The sequence below is a fragment of the Protopterus annectens genome, chromosome 9.part0 (assembly GCF_019279795.1).
Source record: "Protopterus annectens isolate FY-2018-M chromosome 9.part0, PAN1.0, whole genome shotgun sequence".
Classification (NCBI taxonomy): Eukaryota; Metazoa; Chordata; order Ceratodontiformes; family Protopteridae; genus Protopterus; species Protopterus annectens.
This window is the reverse complement of record NC_056743.1, coordinates 470,534,735-470,555,877: the sequence shown is the minus strand read 5'-3', so window position 1 is coordinate 470,555,877 and position 21,143 is coordinate 470,534,735. Positions and strand designations below refer to the sequence as shown.

Sequence of the window (21,143 nt, the reverse complement as noted above, 5' to 3'; positions counted from 1 at the left end):
TGTCATTCGCTTTGAGGGTCCTTAGGAGCACAAAATATATGTTTTGCCTTTTGCTTCTTTTTTAAAAGGATGTCTACCTTATGAAACATAGAGGCCTCCGATGCCATCCTATACTTAATTGTAGTGGGGACTTCCTCCCTAACCAGTATCTGAGGAACAACCCTAGGCCCTTTGGTAATAAATCAATGGCAGTTCCCCTGAGTGTTTGAAGCAAACGTCTGCAAGGCCTCTGAGGACATGCAAAGAAGCTGGATCCATGCCAGCCTCTGAAATGGCCATGGCAGAGGAATCTGGCCCAGGAACAGGACAATCTTCCAGGCTTCCACGTCACAAGAGAGACGTCTGGTGGAAGATGCACAGCCGAAGAATCTGACTTGACTTTTTTTGGCCTTATTCTTTAAAGGCGTCTGACCCTAAGGCCGGAAAGTACCTTCCATAGAATCTTTTGCTAAAATCTTTAGACGCTGGTTTTCACAACAGATGGCGAGGGATGAAACATGAGTACATAAGGTCTTTGGGACAAAAGCCTGACAAACAGTACAGAACATATGGTTGTGAGAACCTCCTAAACAAAACCAGCTCTGCTCATGACTGTCTTTATGGGGAATCTGTCTTCCATACTGGCATTTACCCTTTCAGGATGACATGAAATCCCACAAAAACTAAAACCAAAAAAGATAAGCAAAAAACTCCAATGGGGCACTTATCTGACCAGCTAGGTAAACCAGCAACGACTTGAGTGATCAGACCGACGATCAAAGATGGCCTTTAAAACTGGCAGCAAAGAAGTGCGGAGGATTATACGTCTACATGTCACCTTTATGGTCTATGCCTTGCGTGGGGAGCATACGTGTAACATACGACATATCGTTAGCACCTTAAAGGCTTTGGTATACTGGCTGTACATTGGGCCACCCTTGGTAGGGGATCCCCCTTCATGTTAAGAATATTGCAACAGTGAAATGGAAGGACATCACTGACATATAATACATACATTTTTTTAATTGTACCTAACTGCTGACCAGGTAAGACACCTGGACAAATTGTTGCTTTCAGTGCAACCCAGAATCCCTGTCTAGTTTGGTGATTTGCTCAGCGTGACACAGTACACAAATGCAGGTGGAAAGAATCAAACCCTGTACTCTGGGTACAGAAAGCAGCTCATTAACAGCTCAAAGCTTTAGTCCAAAGTCAGAAGAAAAACAGGATTAGAGTGCGGATCTGGCACGCAATAAGAATAAAAAAACTACCTACTGTCGTTTAAGTGTAAGCTTTCGTATTCGAATGAGGTACTGTGTAATCTTGGTAAACCGTTGCTTGCATTTATGTCTGATGAAACGTGGCCAGTAAATAAGGTGTTCGTCTAGCTCTTCCAAGGCTTTTTCATAATTCTTGCTTAACTTGACCTTCAAAGAGAAGCACAAAACACATTTTAATCTCCTGGCCCCTCCCTAGAAACACAGCTCCCCAAAAGAGTATAAAACTCTCTCATATCTGCAAAAAGATTTTCCTACAGTCATGGCAGTTTACAGATCTTAATGTTTAGCAAAGATATACGATTATAGTGAACTCCTGTTTAAATATTACATATCTAATCATGTAGTAGCAATGCCAAAAGTGTTGACCACACCATTTACAACATCATATTTATTGCACTGAGAAAAGGATTAATACTTTTTCTCTTTCTTAATAAAACCACTTTCTGATTTCTTATAGTCCAGCAAAGCCCCTCTTGTAAATTTGTGTTTGGATACTCCTTCTGGGGCCATCTCATTTGCTCACTCAACTGAGTGCAGTGAGATCATATTCTGATTTCAGGCACTCCTACTGTGTACAAAGAGAGCATCTGGGAAACAGAAAAAAAAAATGTAAGCTTGTTTCCTGCCTTTCCTGTTAAGTGGTATAGACTATTTGTAGGCTTCTGAGCCCCCAAGCCCTTCTGTGTTGGAGGGAAGCCTTCTAGCTTTTTTTTCTTATAACTAGCCAGTTTTCTAGTTTCAGCACTCAAATCTGTTTCTTTGATCTCAGCACTTGTTCAGAAAAAAAAAATTTCATCTGCTTTTACTGTACTTGTGTTTCTACCTACTTTATTTTACTTTTGCATCATCTTAAAAGTACTCAATTGTATTTATTACTGCTTGGTGTAACTCATTCTAAGCCTTTTGGTTTAAACACTTGGGCTTCGGACCAGTTGTTTTGCACTGAGAGGGTTTGTGGTCTTCACTGTAGTGGTAGAACAGGTAGCTTACATCCTTCTAGGTTGGGAACTGCTGACTGAGGGCTCAGTGTCTGTTATTCTAAAAGTGTATTAATTCTGGTTTAAGCACTTGGGCTTTCAGGCTTATAGTGCATGCATATCTGAACTGCTTCTTACTGAAGTTGGTGCGCCTTGTTTGCTGTGGCATAGACTGGATTTGGGCCTGCTGGATCTAGCTTTGTTTGTGTAACTTGAGCACTAATCCAGGAATTCTCTAAAGTATTCAAATGTATTTATTACTCCTTGGTAGTAACTTGATTAAAGTGTAGCTATCATTGTAAGTCTTTTGGATTAAGCACTTGGGCTTCAGACCAGTTGTTTTACATTAGGAAGGTTTGTGGCATGCACCGTGGTGGCAGGACAGGTAGCTTTCATCCTTCTAAGTTGGGAACTGCTGATTGAGAGCCCAGTGTCTGTTATTCTTAAAGTGTATTACTTCTGGTTTAAGCACTTGGGCTTCAGGCCAGTTATTTTACATTAAGAAGGTTCGTGGTCTGCACTCTTGTGGGAGAAGAGGCTGGACTCTGCCCTTCTGAGCTGGGAATTTCTGGTTAAAGGTTTATAGTGCCTGAATATTTGAACTGTATCTTACTGAAATTAGTACACCTTGCTTGCTGTAGCACAGACTAGATCCAGGCCTGCTGAATCTAGCTTTGTTTATATGCTTGTTGTTGTTTGCTTGTTATTTCCTGGGCAGCTAATTCCACCTAATCGGCATCTCAGCTTCTGTGGATCACTAGTGATATCTGCATTGCTTACTGTACTTATTTCCTTGTTTCACTTGAAAGAAAGTTACTGTTTGTCGTTTTTGCATTTAAGTTACCTGTAACACATTGCACTTAAGTTACCTGGCACTTGCTCACTAAAGCAATTATATAAGTCAGCACTAAAAATTAAAAGCACTACACCCTCACTCCCCACTGGCCCTTGTTTTCAATTATAAAGGAATTCCCAATATTATTCTAGCATGTCCAAAGGTCAGTTGCCAATCTCCTCTCCGGTCCAGCTGGTGAATCTGGGAATCTTGAGGCAATGTTACAACTGCCTCATGTACACAGACAACCCTCTCCTCCTCCCAACAAATTCCAACACATGTGAGAGATGCAACCATATAGCCAAACTGGAGGCTAGTCAGGAGGAGAAGGAAACCACACTCACTACAATTCCAGTCTCACATAGACCTACCACGACAGCAAACCAAACACATAATCACACAACAACATACTCGGAGGCTCTAAATAAAGAACTGCCTAAGCAGCAGAGACCTCCAAAGCAGACACCCAAGCAACCGCTACCCCAAAACAAAACACGTGCAACACATATCTCACAAAGGCAGTGTGCCGAACAGTCACAGCACTTAAGACTAAACACACCTGATACACTTGTAATAGGTGACTATCGTCAGGCACACTGACGTCCCGCTCACCAGGCTGAACAAGGAGAGGGTCACGGTGAGCAGCCTGTCGGGCGCTAGGATCCGCCACATAACACAAGCACTCAGGTCACTCCAAGGCAAGTACAAATATGACTCAGTCATTGGCCATGCTGGTGTGAATGACCTGAGACGTACCTCCCTGGACTACATAAAGAGAGACATAGAGGAGCTCTCTGAGCATGTAGCCCAGGCCAGTATGACCCTGACCTTGAGTAGCATCTTACCCTCACCAAGAATGATGCCACAATATGAAGACAAGATGATCAATTTCAACAATTGGCTTAAGTACTGGTGTCATTCAAAGGGGATCCAATGCCTGTCAGCTTGGGATGATATGCTCGACAAGTCACGATGCTTCGCTAGGCGGCTTGCACCTGTCACTCCTGGGCTTTGGATATTGGCAAAGGCTCTTGCTACCCCATAGTGCCTTTTTAGGCAAAGCTCAAAGACAAACCCACCTCCATAGGTATCACAAGGGATAACAAACTAAGAGTAATGCTACTCAAGCCAGAAGTCTAAACCTCAAGATGCACGCACTCGAAACTCTCCTTAGCATGGAGAACATCGATATCTGTGCAGTAACAGAAACCTGGTTCAGGGCTCCGAGAGCATCCCAGCACTACCAGGTTATACCCCATACCATGCTTTTGCCCCAAAATTTGGACGAACCACAAAAGGGGAGTATCGATATTCATCAAAGATACCCACACCTCCAGGTTGGTGGCAAAGCACGAAGCATCAGAGACTATCCATGTGCAACTAACAGTGGGTAAAACTGCCTTCCAGTTTATAGCTTGCTACAGACCACCCTCCCAAACCCAGGAACCCCACTCGGCCTTCCTGAGAACACTGGAAAATATGACGGTCTCTCCAAACACCATTATATTGGCGACTTCAACTACCCAAACATAGACTTGGGAGCATTACTCTAGCTCAACACCCTAGCCCAAAGGTTCCTAGAATTTATAAACTCAAATGCTATGGAACAACGTGTTACCACTCCCACAAGAGGGACAACATACTGGACCTGATCATCACCAACATGGGGACTCCATGCCCCAGACCAGAAGTGTATCCTCACTGGTAAGATCAGACCATAAATTAATCTCATTGGATATTCACATCCGACCCTACCCCTGCCCAGAAAACCACAGTGAAAAACTTCTCTAAAGCAAATCTCACACTCCTCAAAACCGGTGGAATCCTTCAAAGCCCCGGGCCTGTGGAAAATATGGCCCAGACACGCAGAATCCTTTATAAGCGCATTCTATGAACACCTTCAGGTATGCATGGATCATGCGATCCCAAATAAAACCAAGACCCAATCCTCCAAAGGCAGACGTCCTGTCTGGTGGACCCCAGCCATAAACAAACTATACAATAGAAGGAGGAAGCTACTAAATGATAGAGCAAAATCCCAAAAAGTGAAGGCATCACTGATCAGTATTAGCAAAAAACTACGGGCACTCAAAATTGTCTAAGGCCAGCTTTGAGAGAAAAATTGCACAGGACACCAAGGATAATCACAAGGCTTTCTTTAGTTATGTTAGGAACCTGGGTGGTAATTCCCAGATATGCTCAGAATTAGTCCAAAATGACAAAAAAATACACCGAACCCACAGACATTGCCAACATCCTAGCTGACAGGTTCAGTGCAAACTTCTCCCCTCCCCACCAAAAGGGCAAATATCTATCCCAGCAGAGTGCTGCCCCCCTGACATCTCAGATGCTCAGGTAAGAGTCGCCCTTCTCCAAAGCAAAAAACACAGCATCAATGGGACCAGACGGTGTCCCGGGCTGCGTCCTACATGAACTCCAAGAAGAGCTAAACCCAAACATAAAACTACTGTTCAATCTCAGCCTTACTACAGGATATGTGCCCAAAGAGTGGCGTACAGCAACAGTGGTCCCTCTCTATAAAGGTGGTGCCTCAACAGATCCTGGAAACTATCGCCCCATAAGCCTGACTAGCTTGGTCTGCAAAGCTATGGAAAGGATCATCATGGACCTCATAAATAAAGATATTGGGGACCTACAGACACTGGATCCTACCCAGTTTGGCTTTGTTAAGGGCAGATCCTGCCTCTTAAACCTGGTTGATTTCTTTGAAACAGTCACCAAGGCCATTGACGAGGGGAAGGTGGTCCACACAGCCTACCTGGACCTCGCAAAAGCCTTCGATACAATACCCCACTTGGGCATTATAGATAAGCTCACCAGCTTAAATATAAACTCCTATGTCACTAGATGGATTGCAAACTGGCTCAGGGACAGAACCCACATGGTTAGAATTGCTGGAGCCATGTCAGACTCCAAACCAGTTACAAGTGGTGTCCCACAAGGCTCAGTCCTGGGACCTCTCTTGTTCGGTATATATTTCTCGGAAGTACAGGCCAACACGGAAGGACTGTGGCTGATCAAGTTCGCAGATGACTGCAAACTGGGCACCATAATCGACTCTCCAGCCGACACAAGCATCCTCCAAAAGGGCCTCATAGACACAGACAACTGGTGCCAGAGCCATGGCATCAAGCTAAATGCCAAAAAGTGTGTAGTCATCCCCTTTGGCAAAAACAAAGTGCCCACAAATTACCACATAGGTGGTAATCCATTAAGTACAGAAGAAGTAATTGGGGACCTGGGGACCCAAGTTGATAGCAATCTCTCATTTGACAACCACGTGACCAAAGTGGTTAGAAAAACATTTTATACAGCCCACCTAATCATGAAGAGATTCACATCTAGATCAGGGGAGGTCATCGTGCCTCTACTCATCCCTCGTCAGGCCCATAATTGAGTACAATGCCCCTTTTGGGATGTACCTTAACAGACACCTGCAGCAACTGGAAAGACCCCAAAAATACCTCACCAAGAGGATCAAAGGGCTCAAACAGATGCCATATGCTGCCCGGTTAAAGAAACTCCAGCTCTACTCAGTGGCATACCGCCTGTTCAGAGGCGATCTGTGCCGGACGTATAAAGCCATGTCCAACCTGGAATTAATGGACATGCTGCACCTCAGAAAATCCAAATCCCATCAAGCTACGCGCTGGAGAGACTTGAACCTCAGCACTGAAATAAATAGGACATGCTGGAGGGACAGATTCATAACAGAGGCTCCCTTCACTCTGGAATAAAATCCCAGTCCAGGTTAGGCAGAGTCCCTCATTGTCTCTCTTCAAGAGGAATCTTGATGAGTGGATGGGAGATCGTAGGTTTACCCCGGGTATCACTTCTGTGTCAATGTTAGACAGAGGCACAGTATACTAACCTCGAAAAAGGGCATAGCAAAATAAATTTAAAATGGGTGGCGAAAGCCAAACACATTCTGGCTAGGCTTATAAATGCCCTAGGGCAGATAGCCTAGTATGAACCTATGAACCTATGAACTAATGCAAAAATTGCCTGAACACATTACAGAATGACAGAATGTACAAGGCTACTGGGCAATTTGGCCATTTACTCCTTGTGAGTAGCCACCCCTTAGACCTTGCGTCCTTTTTCAAGCAGTAATAATGCAGTCATAGCCGAGGTGAATTTATGAAAATACATCCGATTGCCTAATTCCTTCTTAAAGGAAGGAGGAGTGAGTCACATTGCTTGAATAAGGAATTAAACAACTGAATGTGTATTCATAAAGTCACCCCAGGTATCACTGCCCTATCATTTCTTCAAAAAATAGGCAAAGACCTAAGGGTGGGTAATGGCAATGTGCAAATGGTCACATGTTCCATTTGCCTTGTACATTCTATGATTTGCAGTTGGCCTTTTCAACATATTTTGCACAAAAGCACCAAATCATTGCTGTCATTGTTAAATGCACTGATAAATGGCAGGTTTATTTTAATTCTACCTCTTGTCAAATTTCAGATGAAAATCAAATTTTAAGACATCTAAATAGTTTGCAAGTTATTATACTATGTTTTTACACCTAGAACACCATGTTTCTTCCAAGAGGTGAGCATATTATGTAGTGGTGATTTAACAAGCCTTCAAATCAGAAATAATCAAGTTATTTATGCAGAAAAAACATGCAACCGTTGAATAAATAGAGTAAAATGGAGGGATTTACAAATATAGTATGTATCATGCACAGTCAAATGAAAACTGCATAGAAAACGCCAACTGACAGCCTGTAGATAACTGTTTAACAAGAGTTCAGAACTTTATTTCTATTTTTGTATTTGTTTACTCATTAAATAAGTCTAATAATCTTTTCACCCTTGATCAGAATTGAATACAACAATGTCATATTACATAATTCAATATCTGCACAACATATGTGCATCTCATATTTAGAGATTTACCCTATATTTGTCTCTCACCATAAAAACATTTTATTTCTGTGTACATCAACTGTTAATGGCTAGCAGAAAGAAAGCACAGTCATGTACAGTTGTGTGCACTTACCATAAATGTAGATGTTCGTGTGTATTCACTGTTGCAGTCATCACCTGTGGGTTATCACTTCTGTGGCTCTGCTCGACAGGGGCACAGGTAAATAATTTTCTTGGGTGGCAAAAGCCAGGGTACCTTTTTGGCTAGGCTTATATAGGCCCTAGGGCCAATAGCTTAGTACCTACCTATGAAACTATGCTGTGGTAGCCCTCGGTCGGCCCGAATACCACAGTCAATGTTTTTGTGCGCTGGTTGCCGTCACCTGTAGTCTGATATCAGGTCGTCAGTGCTATAAAACAAGGCAGCCGACATCATTACATCAGTTTTTCTTGCCCTAACCCATCAGAAGCACAAGGGAAAGAGAGAAATGGTCTTGGTGGCTAAAGTCACCTTGGGAAGCTAGTGTCTCTCTAGGGGGAGGAGATGTTAAATGGGGGATGGAGGGAGGGAAACCAAGACTGCAGCAGTGAACACACTCGAACATCTATATTTATGGTAAGTGTACACAACTGTACTATGTTCTTCGTGTTTCACTGTTGCAGTCATCACCTGTGGGAAGATTCCCAAAGCTGAGGAAAGGGGTGGAAGAATAGGTTGAGTCCTAGGTATGAGTCAGGAGGCCCTGCAGAATTGCAGAGGCAAACCCTGTCCTAGACTTAGAAAGGTAGGTGGTAATGCTTTGTAAAGGTATGGACAGAGGTCCAGGTTTCCGCTTCCAAGATGTCCCTGGTAGGTACTTCTCTGAAGAAGGCAGTGAAGTGGAGGTTGCCCATTACGGGGTTTGGAAAAGGGCCTCATAGACACAGACAACTGGTGCCAGAGCCGCATGGCATCAAGCTAAATGCCAAAAAGTGTGTAGTCATCCCCTTTGGCAAAGAAACAGTGCCCACAAATTACCACATAGGTGGTAATCCATTAAGTACAGAAGAAGTAATTAGGGGACCTCTGGGGACCCAAGTTGATAGCAATCTCTCATTTGACAACCACGTAACCAAAGTGGTTAGAAAAACATTTTATACAGCCCACCTAATCATGAAAAGATTCACATCTATATCAGGGAAGGTCATCGTGCCTCTACTCATCCCTCGTCAGGCTCCATAATTGAGTACAATGCCCCTTTTGCAGGATGTACCTTAACAGACACCTGCAGCAACTGGAAAGACCCCAAAACATACCTGCTCACTGCAAGAGGGATCAAAGGGCCTCAAACAGATGCCATATGCTGCCGGTTAAAAGAAACTCCAGCTCTACTCAGTGGCATACGCCTGTTCAGAGGCGATCTGTACGGCCGACCGTGCAAAGCCATGTCCAACCTGGAATTAATGGACATGCTGCACCTCAGAAAATCCAAATCCCATCAAAGCTCACGCTGGAGAGACTTGAACCTCAGCACTGAAATAAATAGGACATGCTGGAGGGACAGATTCATAACCCAGAGGCTCCCTTCACTCTGGAATAAAATCCCAGTCCAGGTTAGGCAGAGTCCTCATTGTCTCTCTTCAAGAGGAATCTTGATGAGTGGATGGGAGATCGTGAGGTTTACCCGGGTATCACTTCTGTGTCAATGTTAGACAGAGGCACAGTATACTAACCTCGAAAAGGGCATAGCAAAATAAATTTAAAATGGGTGGCTGCAAAGCCAAACACATTCTGGCTAGGCTTATAAATGCCCTAGGGCAGATAGCCTGGCGCCAGTATGAACCTATGAACCTATGAAACTGCAAAAAAATTGCCTGAACACATTACAGAATGACAGAATGTACAAGGCTACTGGGCAATTTGGCCATTTACTCCTTGTGAGTAGCCACCCCTTAGACCTTAAGCCCTTTTTCAAGTAGTAATAATGCAGTCATAGCCGAGGTGAATTTATCTTTATGAAAATACATCCATTGCCTAATTCCTTCTTAAAGGAAGGAGGAGTGAGTCACATTGCTTGAATAAGGAATTAAACAACTGAATGTGTATTCATAAAGTCACCCCAGGTATCACTGCCCTATCATTTCTTAAAAATAGGCAAAGACCTAAGGGTGGGTAATGGCAATGTGCAAATGGTCACATGTTCCATTTGCCTTGTACATTCTATGATTTGCAGTTGGCCTTTTCAACATATTTTGCACAAAAGCACCAAATCATTGCTGTCATTGTTAATTGCACTGTTATATGCCAGGTTTATTTTATTTCTACCTCTTGTCAAATTTCAGATGAAAATCAAATTTTAAGACATCTAAATAGTTTGCAAGTTATTATACTATGTTTTTACACCTAGAACACCATGTTTCTTCCAAGAGGTGAGCATATTATGTAGTGGTGATTTAACAAGCCTTCAAATCAGAAATAATCAAGTTATTTATGCAGAAAAAACATGCAACCGTTGAATAAATAGAGTAAAATGGAGGGATTTACAAATATAGTATGTATCATGCACAGTCAAATGAAACTGCATAAGCGTCAACTGACAGCCTGTAGATAACTGTTTAACAAGAGTTCAGAACTTTATTTCTATTTTTGTATTTGTTTACTCATTAAATAAGTCTAATAATCTTTTCACCCTTGATCAGAATTGAATACAACAATGTCATATTACATAATTCAATATCTGCACAAATATATGTGCATCTCATATTTAGAGATTTACCCTATATTTGTCTCTCACCATAAAAACATTTTATTTCTGTGTACATCAACTGTTAATGGCTAGCAGAAAGAAAGCACAGTCATGTACAGTTGTGTGCACTTACCATAAATGTAGATGTTCGTGTGTATTCACTGTTGCAGTCATCACCTGTGGGTTATCACTTCTGTGGCTCTGCTCGACAGGGGCACAGGTAAATAATTTTCTTGGGTGGCAAAAGCCAGGGTACCTTTTTGGCTAGGCTTATATAGGCCCTAGGGCCAATAGCTTAGTACCTACCTATGAAACTATGCTGTGGTAGCCCTCGGTCGGCCCGAATACCACAGTCAATGTTTTTGTGCGCTGGTTGCCGTCACCTGTAGTCTGATATCAGGTCGTCAGTGCTATAAAACAAGGCAGCCGACATCATTACATCAGTTTTTCTTGCCCTAACCCATCAGAAGCACAAGGGAAAGAGAGAAATGGTCTTGGTGGCTAAAGTCACCTTGGGAAGCTAGTGTCTCTCTAGGGGGAGGAGATGTTAAATGGGGGATGGAGGGAGGGAAACCAAGACTGCAGCAGTGAACACACTCGAACATCTATATTTATGGTAAGTGTACACAACTGTACTATGTTCTTCGTGTTTCACTGTTGCAGTCATCACCTGTGGGAAGATTCCCAAAGCTGAGGAAAGGGGTGGAAGAATAGGTTGAGTCCTAGGTATGAGTCAGGAGGCCCTGCAGAATTGCAGAGGCAAACCCTGTCCTAGACTTAGAAAGGTAGGTGGTAATGCTTTGTAAAGGTATGGACAGAGGTCCAGGTTTCCGCTTCCAAGATGTCCCTGGTAGGTACTTCTCTGAAGAAGGCAGTGAAGTGGAGGTTGCCCTAGTGGAGTGGGTGCAAATAAGACTTAGGGATGGGTTTCCATTGTAGACAGTAGCAAAAATGGATGCAGTGTAAAATCCATTTGGAAATGGGTTGTTTGGAGATGGGGTTCCCTCTGCCCAGGGGCAAAGCTTACAAGAAGCTGGTCTGTTTTTCTGAATGGCTTAGTATGGTCCAGATAGTATCAGAGTTGTCTGTGCATGTCTAGTGAGTGTAGAATTCTTTCCCCTTTGTTTTGAGGGTTAGGAAAGAAGGTGAGAATGTGTATGGCCTGGTTAAGGGTCACATCAGATACCACCTTGGACATAAGGGAGGGGTTTAGTCCTCAGGGAGACTCTGTCTGCATGGAAAATGATGAAGGGCTTGACAGTCATGAGAGCTTGAAGTTCTGAGACCCTTCTGGCTGAGGTGATAGCTAGTAGGAAGGCAGTCTTCCATGAGAGGCATTTCAATTCTGAAGCGTCAGGGAGTTGCCCTTGGGTGTAATAAACAAGTGTGGGGGCTGGGGGTGGAGAAAAGGAGTGAGGTAGGTCATAAAAACAATGGAAGCAGAGATGAGCTGAGCTCCCAGGATACCTTCGGGATCCACAACCAACCCCACTGATACAGGATTAAGTCCAAGGGGTAGCAGAGGAGTTGGTAGACCAGGCACTGACATTGGGTACTGAGGGCCAAGCCGGTAAACATGAACTGGGGCTGCAAAAACAAATATGTAATTTTTCCCAAAAGGGAACTTACCTGCCCAGTAATGGAACAGCATAAGGCTGACTTTCGTGGCAAGAAAACTCTGAAGAGCTTGATGCCTAAGCCTCTCTTTTTAGTCAGATCAGCTCAAGATGACTAATGGTTTGGTCATGTGGAAGTGCCCCAATGCCTTGGAAGATGGCCGGCTGTTATACTGAATGTAGGATATAACCCATATAGCTTAGGCTACTGCAGCACTGATCAATATGAAGAACATCTGACTTGATCTTAAATGTTGATATAAATTTAATTTTGTGCAGTTTGTTTGCTTTCATTATGTCACAATGTATTTTTGCCTTACTGCTCCAGATCATACCTGAAATGGTCCGTTGCACCAGTGGACCTACCCATTGCATAAATAAGCTACCTTTTCCTTAATATATAGTCACTGTTTTGTATCTGCTTGTACATAACAACATGTCTAGGAGTTTAGTTCCAGTGTCAGTCCCCACAGGAATACTATGCAGTTATCACTGTTGTGTTTATCTTCTTTAATGATGTACTGAATTCTATATGCCCAAGTATAAACAGTAAATCTCTTCTACCAAATTTAAAATGACTTCTTGTACTCTGCCATCTATCATTTACCAACTGCTGTACAAACAGGCCTAAGAAATAAATGCTGTAGTTAAGTGGTGCTTTAATGTTACTGTAAACATAAATAACTGCCTTCTGCCAGAAAGAGTTTGCACTGTTGTGTCTGCAATGTGAAGAAAATGCCACCTTCCAAATTTCTAGACAGCAATCTCACTTCCTGAACAGATGTTTTCACCTAGCAGCTGTCCATTATATTGCTTATGCGCTTATATGGGTTTGAGCTAGGACTTGCACTATAAATAAGACACAGCTGAACTCGATTTTGACCTACTTTCTATGCCTTCACCACTGCCAACTTACCAGTCAGTTTATCTGCTTTGTTGGTCAATATTAAATAAATAGAAGTTATGTACTTATCATAACGTTCCATGTGAATTGTTCATCTCGCCTTTATTCTCACTGATGGGTTTGCTCCGATATGGCTGATAGCAAAGCTCAAGGTTTGCCAGTAGCTTGAGAACAGGCCCCTTATCCCACAATGCACTGCTGCAATTACCTCAGATCTTGTTTGCTGTGAGTAACAGTATTTACATATATATACATGTGTGTATATATACATATATATATATATATACACACATATATACATACACACACACACACACACAAACATATACATACCCTTTTATGTATTTACCAAGAACACTTCCCAAAGGGGGAAGAAGAAATACTGAATAACCAGGATGGTACTAGCCTCTAAGTCAACAGTCAGCCAGGAGAGAGAAGGAGGGAGGGACGTGAAAATAAAGGCGAGATAAACAACTCATATGGAACGTTATGGTAAGTACATAATTTCTATATGTGAAGTTGATAAATCACGCCGTTTATTCTCACTGATGGGTAGCGTCCCTAGCACCCTGAATCCTGGGTGGCTCATGGGATTATGTTCTTCAGTACCGCAGAACCAAAGGAAGACCTGTCCCTTGAAGCCTTATCCACTTTGTAATGCGTGATAAAGGTATGAGGCTTAGACCAAGTGGCTGTAGTGCAAATATTGTCAAGGGGCAATTTAGCTTGAAAAGCAGAAGACGTAGAGACGGCTCTGGTAGAAATGAGCCTTAGGTTTGTGCGTTAATGGCATGTTCGCATTTTCATAAACAAAGAATATGCAATCGGATAACCATTTAGATAAGGTTGTTTTAGCTACTGGATTGCCTTTTCTTGCTTCCGAGAAGGATACAAAAAGTTGATCTGATTTTCTAATATCCTTAGTTCTGTCAAGATAAAATCTGAGCTGTCTGTGAACATCAAGTTTGTGCAGTATGTATTCCAATTTGCTAGAGTGGTTGGGAAAAAAGACTGGCAGCTCAATGACCTGATTGATATTTAATTCAGAACAGACTTTAGGTAAAAATGAGGGGTTTGTTCTGAGAGATACTCTACCAGCATGGAAAATCATGTAAGGTGGTCTGATAGATAATGCTTGAAGTGCTGACACTCTGCGGGCAGAAGTAATGGCCACAAGAAATATTGTTTTCCAGGATAAAAATTTGAGATCACAAGAAGATGCTGGTTCAAAAGGAGGAAGAATAATTTGAGACAGCATAAGGTTTAAATTCCAGGGAGAATAGGGAATTTTGATCTGAGGTCTCATATGAAGCATGCCTTTAAGAAAAGTCTTGGATAATTTATGGCCCTTAACATTTGAGCCACCAAAACCATGGTGAAAATTTGGGATGGCAGCTAACTAAACTCGAACTGTAGCAGCTGCTGCACCTTCCTTAAAAATTTTTGTAAAAAGTTCTAAAATAGAAGATAGCGGAACTCGGAAAGGGTCAATGTTCTGCATGTTGGCCCAAATTGAGAACCTTTTCCATTTACTGACATATAATTTCCTGGTAGATGGCTTGTGAGAAGACAAGAGAATTTGTCTTGTATCTTCTGAAATTAAATGAAGCCTGGCAATTAGGGGAAGTGGATTAGCCAAGCAGTCAGTTTCAGGGACTGCAGTGAAGGATGAAGGTCCCCTGACCTACTTTCTATGCCCTCACCAGAAGGTCCAGAACTGGGTCCAGGATCCATGGACCTTCCAACAGATGGTGGAGAAATGGAAACCAAATCTGTCAAGGCCAGTAGGGGGCTAGGAGTATAACAGTCCTTCCCAGCGATTTTGCTTTCTGTAAAAATCTGGGTATTAATGGGAAGGGTGGAAATGCATAAAGGAGACCCGGGGGCCAATCGTGTAGAAGTGCATCTCTCGGGGGATGACCGGGAGGTGGTATTAGGGCAAAGTAGCTTCTGCATTTTGAATTGATGTGGCTGGCAAAAAGGTCGCAGCAAGGCTGGCCCCATTTGTGGAAAATCAACTCCGCAACCTGTTTGACAGACCACTCGTGAGGGAGCAATATCACCCTGCTTAGCTTGTCCGCTATCATGTTGGATTTCCCCGGGATGTGCGTTGCTAATAGAAAACGCTGGGACAACACAGCCCATTGCCAGACCCTGAGGGCTTCTCGACAAAGGGGGTAAGACTTGGTTCCGCCTTGTTTGTTCAAGTATCAGATTACTGACATGTTGTCCGTCTGAATTGCAATAGTTCCTAGAGGAAGAGACTCCTGAAAGTACTGCGACGCCAGAAGTACCGTTCTCAACTCTAGAACATTGATGTGCAGATGGGATTCTTGATCTGTCCATGTGCCTTGGGCAGTGTTTCCCTGAAAATGTCCGCCCCACCCTATCAGGGAAGCTTCCATGGTCACAGTAGCTACGGGGGGGGGATGGGACGGGGACAAAGGGTCTTCCAATTGCGACATGAAGAGACATCAACCACCACCGAAGGTCTCTCCTGCAAGAATCTGTGATGAGAGTCATGTGGTGCATCGGCAGTTTCTGGTAAGACCACTGAGCGAAGAGGAGCCATTGAAGAATTCACATATGCATCCTTGCGAGTGGTATAGCCAGGATTGCTACCACACCAAACCAAGTACTTTCAATACCTCTGCTGCTGTAGTTCTGTTCTTTGACACCAGTAAGCTGACGTTTTGGCGGAGAAGAGAGACTCTTTCGACAGGGAGACGTAGAGTGGTAGTTGAGGTATCTAATTCTGCTCCTATGAAAACGGTATGCTGCGATGGCGATAAGGCAGACTTTTCAAAGTTGATTATAATGCCCAATTGATGGCAGAGTGCCAGAGTGTATTGGGTTGCCTGAGTCAATTGATGCCTGGTGGCAGCTGTTAGGAGCCAATCATCTAGGTATGGAAACACCTGGAATCCTAGACATCTCAGGTGAGCCGTGACCACTGCCATGCATTTGGTGAACAGTCTGGGGGCTGTAGTGAGACCAAGGGCAGGGCTTGATACTGGTAATGATTGGCTCCCAGCAGGAAGCGCAGATCTCTGGAGCGTCTGTTCATCTTTATGTGATAGTACGCATCCTTAAGATCTATGGAGCACCTCCAATCGCCTTTCCCTAAGAAGGGAAGAATGGACTGAAGCGTGACCATTCGTAACTTCTCTTTCTTTACGAACTGGTTGAGTCTGCTGAGGTCCAAGATAGGTCTCCAGTCCCCTGTTTTCTTTGGTACCAAAACGAATCTCGAGTAAGTTCCGAATCCAACTTGGTCTGCTGGGACTGGTTGGATGACTCTTTTCTAGCAATCTGTGGACCAATACGACTGCTTGTTCCCTGAGATAGGGTGGAACATCTGGGATTCTCTTTACAGGAATGGGAGGGGAAGAGAACGGAATGAAATATCCTCTGGAAATGATGCTTTGTACCCAAGTATCTGATGTTATGTTTAGCCAGACTTCTGGGTACAAAGACAAGCGACCCCCGACTGCCTCCAGAGCTGAACAGTTGGGCCCCCTTTCAGGGGTGCTGGTAGGGCTCACCGGAGAACTGACTCCTGTCACCCTGTTGCTGCGGACCCCCTCTGCCACAGGGGCGGTGTCTTTCGTTATAACCCCTCCTCTGCCTCTAGAGGGGGTTTCTCCACCTGTGTCCTGAAAGGCTAACTGTACTTTTCGGAACCACATTTTCCCACCCCTAGGGCCCTTGGGGTAGGGCCGAGTAGGGGTAGAAAAACGGACTCCAACGGCAGATAAGGTCTTGCCTTCCTGCTCACACCTGGTTAAAGTTTCCTTTACTTTGGGCCCAAACAGTGATGAGCCATTGAATGAGGTATTAATAAAGGAAGACTTAAAGGGTTCGGCAAAGGATCAGAGACACATCCAGGCTAGTCTTCGAAGAGCAATGCCCGAACTAGCGGCTCTACTCGATCCATCTGCTGCATAGGATACGAGACGCATGGACGAGTTTACCACTGAGTTTAGGGTAGCGAGCTGGGCATTGACTTTGTCAGCCACCCCTGCAGCTACCGTACCCTGGAGAATATCTCCTAGCTCTTTCAGGAGATCTCTCTGTAGTCTCGTAAAATGGGTTAAGTAGTTCAGTGATCGCAGAGAAAAAGTCGCTGACCTAAACATGCTCTTCCCATATCTATCCATGACCCTAGAATCTCTGTTAGGGGGATGGATAGAGGTGGATGTCTCAGATACTTCCTTTTTGGTGGCTGCAGCTACCACCATGGCATCAACAGGCACTCCCTTTATCAAAAATGGCTTGTCCACTGGGGTAGACATAATTTTATCGGGTTTACGGAACAGGTTCCATGGCCTCCAGTGACTCCCACGCCTTACGAGAAATCAGTTCCATGAGCTTGTCGTAAGGCGAAGACACCCAAGAAGTGGAAGGTTGAGACCCAAAAGCCTTCAAGAGAACGGACTCATCCTCAGTAGGGGTCTTGGACTGCCAATTGCCCCTCTAAGGATCTCTAGTATCTCTGCAAAGGAGATATCCTCAGAGTGGGATCGAGGGGACCCTTCTGACTCATCTAAGTCCGTGTCAGATGTCAAGGACTCCTGTGGGGAGTCTAAGTGCCTCCTCTTGCACAATCTTTTCCTGGGCACCTCCTCAGTGGGGGGGATCTGGGGAGGTCTCAGAAGAGTAGGGGACACCCTGTGGGGGTACCTGAGGCTCGGGGTATCTATGCTTAGAGGGACCGGTAGATGAAGAAGCAGGCACAGGAGCTTGAGGGGAGAGGGAAAGCTGAACAGATCTTGGGACGTTGTCTTTGGAGACAAAACTCTCCTCGTAGGCATCGAAGGCACCATGGCTCAATTTGTAGCGGCGAGAAGGAGTGGGCCGCCAGAGGTACCGTCCGATCATCCGCGACCAAACTCTGGGCTCCGAGCCCAGGGAGCCGAGCTCATCGAGCTAAAGTCCAAGTCTGAGGTGAGGAAGAGTCGGCACAGACAAATCGGTTTGACTATCCTCCCTGGGCCCGACGGGAGAGCGTCGGCTCCTAGAGTCCTCGGTCGGCGCGGAGGACATCTGAGTAGATGGAGCCGATAACACCAGTGCGGGTAGCGGCTCCAAGGGTTCGACAACCAAGGGTTCAGTATCCTTCGGCTCAGAGAGTCAGTATGGCTCGGAGGAGTAGACAAATCCGCCTCCATGGTTTTTCCTCGCACGCAATCAAGAGCTGGTGAGAACGACAACAATTTGGCAAAGTCCTGGTGCCTGTAAAAGCTTCTGCACTAGCCGATCCATGTCCAAATCTGAAAGGCTGACTGAGGACTTAGCTGAATGCACTGAAGGTGTTGATTGGAGCAGAGGGGAAGAAGAAACTTCAGAGACCGGCTCCAAACCGAAACTGGCTCTGAATCAAAGGTATGCGCCACTCGGTTCCGTGTCTGTGAAACCGATGACCCTCCTCCTGAAATTTTTTGCCTTTTTCGCCACTTTGTCTGGAAGATTTGGATTTTGAGGATTTGGAGGATGTACTAGTACCCCTCATGGATACCTCAACACCTCAGAAAAAGATTGCTGTAGCAATCCCCTGTCTATACGTTTTCTCCTTCTCTCCAAGAGGACTCTTGAAGAAAAGGAGTGACCAATGCTGCAGGTGTCTTGGAGGTGTTTAGCCCCCAGACAGTAGACACATTGAATGTGTCCGTCAGTGACGGACATTTTCTGCCCACAATCTGGGCATTTTTTAAATCCCGATTTAGGATGGTATTTCTCCTTTTCATCCGACATATTTAAATAAAACAAACAGTAAACTGCAAAAGGTAATGAAGTCCTTACTCACTAGTAAAGATCCACAAACAACGAAGCCCAATCCGGGCACTATCTATAACAATGTAATTATAGATTAGAAAAATAGGGCTCTCTTTAGCCCACAGAAAAAAAGCCGATTATAAAGATTAATAAGAGTAAATAGGGCTAAAGGCCCACACAAATGAAGAAGCCAACAAGGCACTAACTTTTAAACTATTTATAACTATTGAAACTATAGATTATATTGCTATGAAAAGTTAGACCCAATGACCTACGACTTGCTTACACTATTTTAAACAAAAAGGAAAACTTTTTATATAGACTTGCTGTTGTTTTTTTCCAAAAATTGTCAGAGCTAGATGCATCACCGAGATCTCTCTTGCCGCAGCAAACTAGATCTGAGGTAATTCCAGCAGTGCACTGTGGGATAAGGGCTTGGTCTCAAGCTACTGGCAAACCTTGAGCTTTGCTATCGGCCGTGTTGGAGCCGTGGATCGGCTCCGAACCCATCAGTGAGAATAAAAGGCGAGATTTAACAACTTCACATCATTGTTGGCAAGTACAGTACATTTATATGATACTTACACTTCATGTGAATTATATACCTCCAGACCAATTAATACTGCTTAACAAATCATTTTTTCCCTAGCAACTACTTAGCCTGATTACGGTGAATGAGAATGTGTTTTTATTCAGTAGTAGTAATATGTTTTTGAATATGTTATTTGTATTATTTTATTTGTTCTGGGTAATAGATCTCTGGTGGTGGAGTGTTCAAATGGTACATCCAGTGTGAGCAGTACTGCTGCGAACAGCGCTATTACATAAGAGCCATGCCAGGGAAGCAATACACCAGTAGAGGCTTGTATAGGAAGGGAGTAACAGACTGCAAATGGGCTCTTGATGAATAGCACAATACAATAGGAGTAGGGCTTTACAAGCCTGAAAGATAAATTATTTACCAAAAAGGTGTTACTCTCTGTAGGGCATTAGTATACAATTAGAAAATGGAAAAAATGAATGTACTAGAGAAGAATAAAAAGTACACACACGCTGCAGGTGTGTTATTTAGTCGGCAATAATTGAAAATGCTTGCTGAACAAAAAAAAAAAAAAAAATCAATCAACCTCATTTCCTGACATGTGTAGCGGGTACAATACTCAAACGTGCATTATAAAAGCAAAAACCAAACATTTTATTTCAAATAGGCAAAGAAGCCTACCACAATACGACATCCCAGCTAATTAAAATATTCCAACTCAGAGAGTTATCAAAACGGTGGGTAAACACAGAAAAATCTCCAAATATACAACTATCGGTGTTCTTGCACTAAGTTAATATTCAGCAACTATAGAGAAGCTGCAAAAAACAGTCAGGGGATTCAAAAGGTTGTTAAACGCACTTGGCAGCAAAAAAGAACTGGATGCTTAGAGGATATATATATATATATATATATATATATATATATATATATATATATCACACACACACACACACACATATATATATATATATATATATATATATACATACACATATACACACACACATGCGTGTCTACTTCAAAACTGCTTACTCGAAAACTATATAATCGAGACGAAAACAATGAATTCCCATTACTCGTCAGATCACAGAGACGTTACCCAGTGAAAGGAGGCAACTGGCCAACAGTCGGAGATTTGCCCTTTTACCCACTATAGTGTAAACCATGGAATTGGTACATTTAGTTGGGGTGGGGTGGGGTGGGGTGAAGCCCCCCACTTGTTTCGGCTTAAAATGTTTCTGTGTGGTTTTCTGTTGGTGTTGGCTGACTGCCTCCTTTCACTGGGTAACGTCTTGGTGATCTGAGTCATCGGCTAAATGGGAATTTGTTGTTTTCGTCTTGATCATATGGTTTTCGACATATATATATATATATACATACACACACACACATACACACACACACACACATATATACACACACACTTATACACATATACAGTGGATATACATACACACACACTTATACACACATATACAGTGGATATAAAAAAAGTGTACACACCCCTATTAAAATGACAGGTTTTTGTGATATAAAAAAATTAGACCACAATAAATCATTTCAAAACTTTTCCCAATTTTAATGTGACCTATAACCTGTAAAATTCAAC

At 43.4% G+C, this 21,143-nt stretch overlaps 1 protein-coding gene across 2 annotated transcripts in view; it reads right to left on the bottom strand.

Moving 5' to 3' along the window:
• The window catches only part of MAK16 (MAK16 homolog), a 1,440,501-nt gene that overhangs the window by 160,327 nt on the left and 1,259,031 nt on the right, over positions 1-21,143 (bottom strand). For both annotated transcript variants that reach the window (XM_044083006.1, XM_044083007.1), the window contains one exon: positions 1,255-1,406. In XM_044083006.1, coding sequence (XP_043938941.1) covers positions 1,255-1,406 — 152 coding nt within the window. The remainder of the gene's footprint in view (positions 1-1,254; positions 1,407-21,143) is intronic.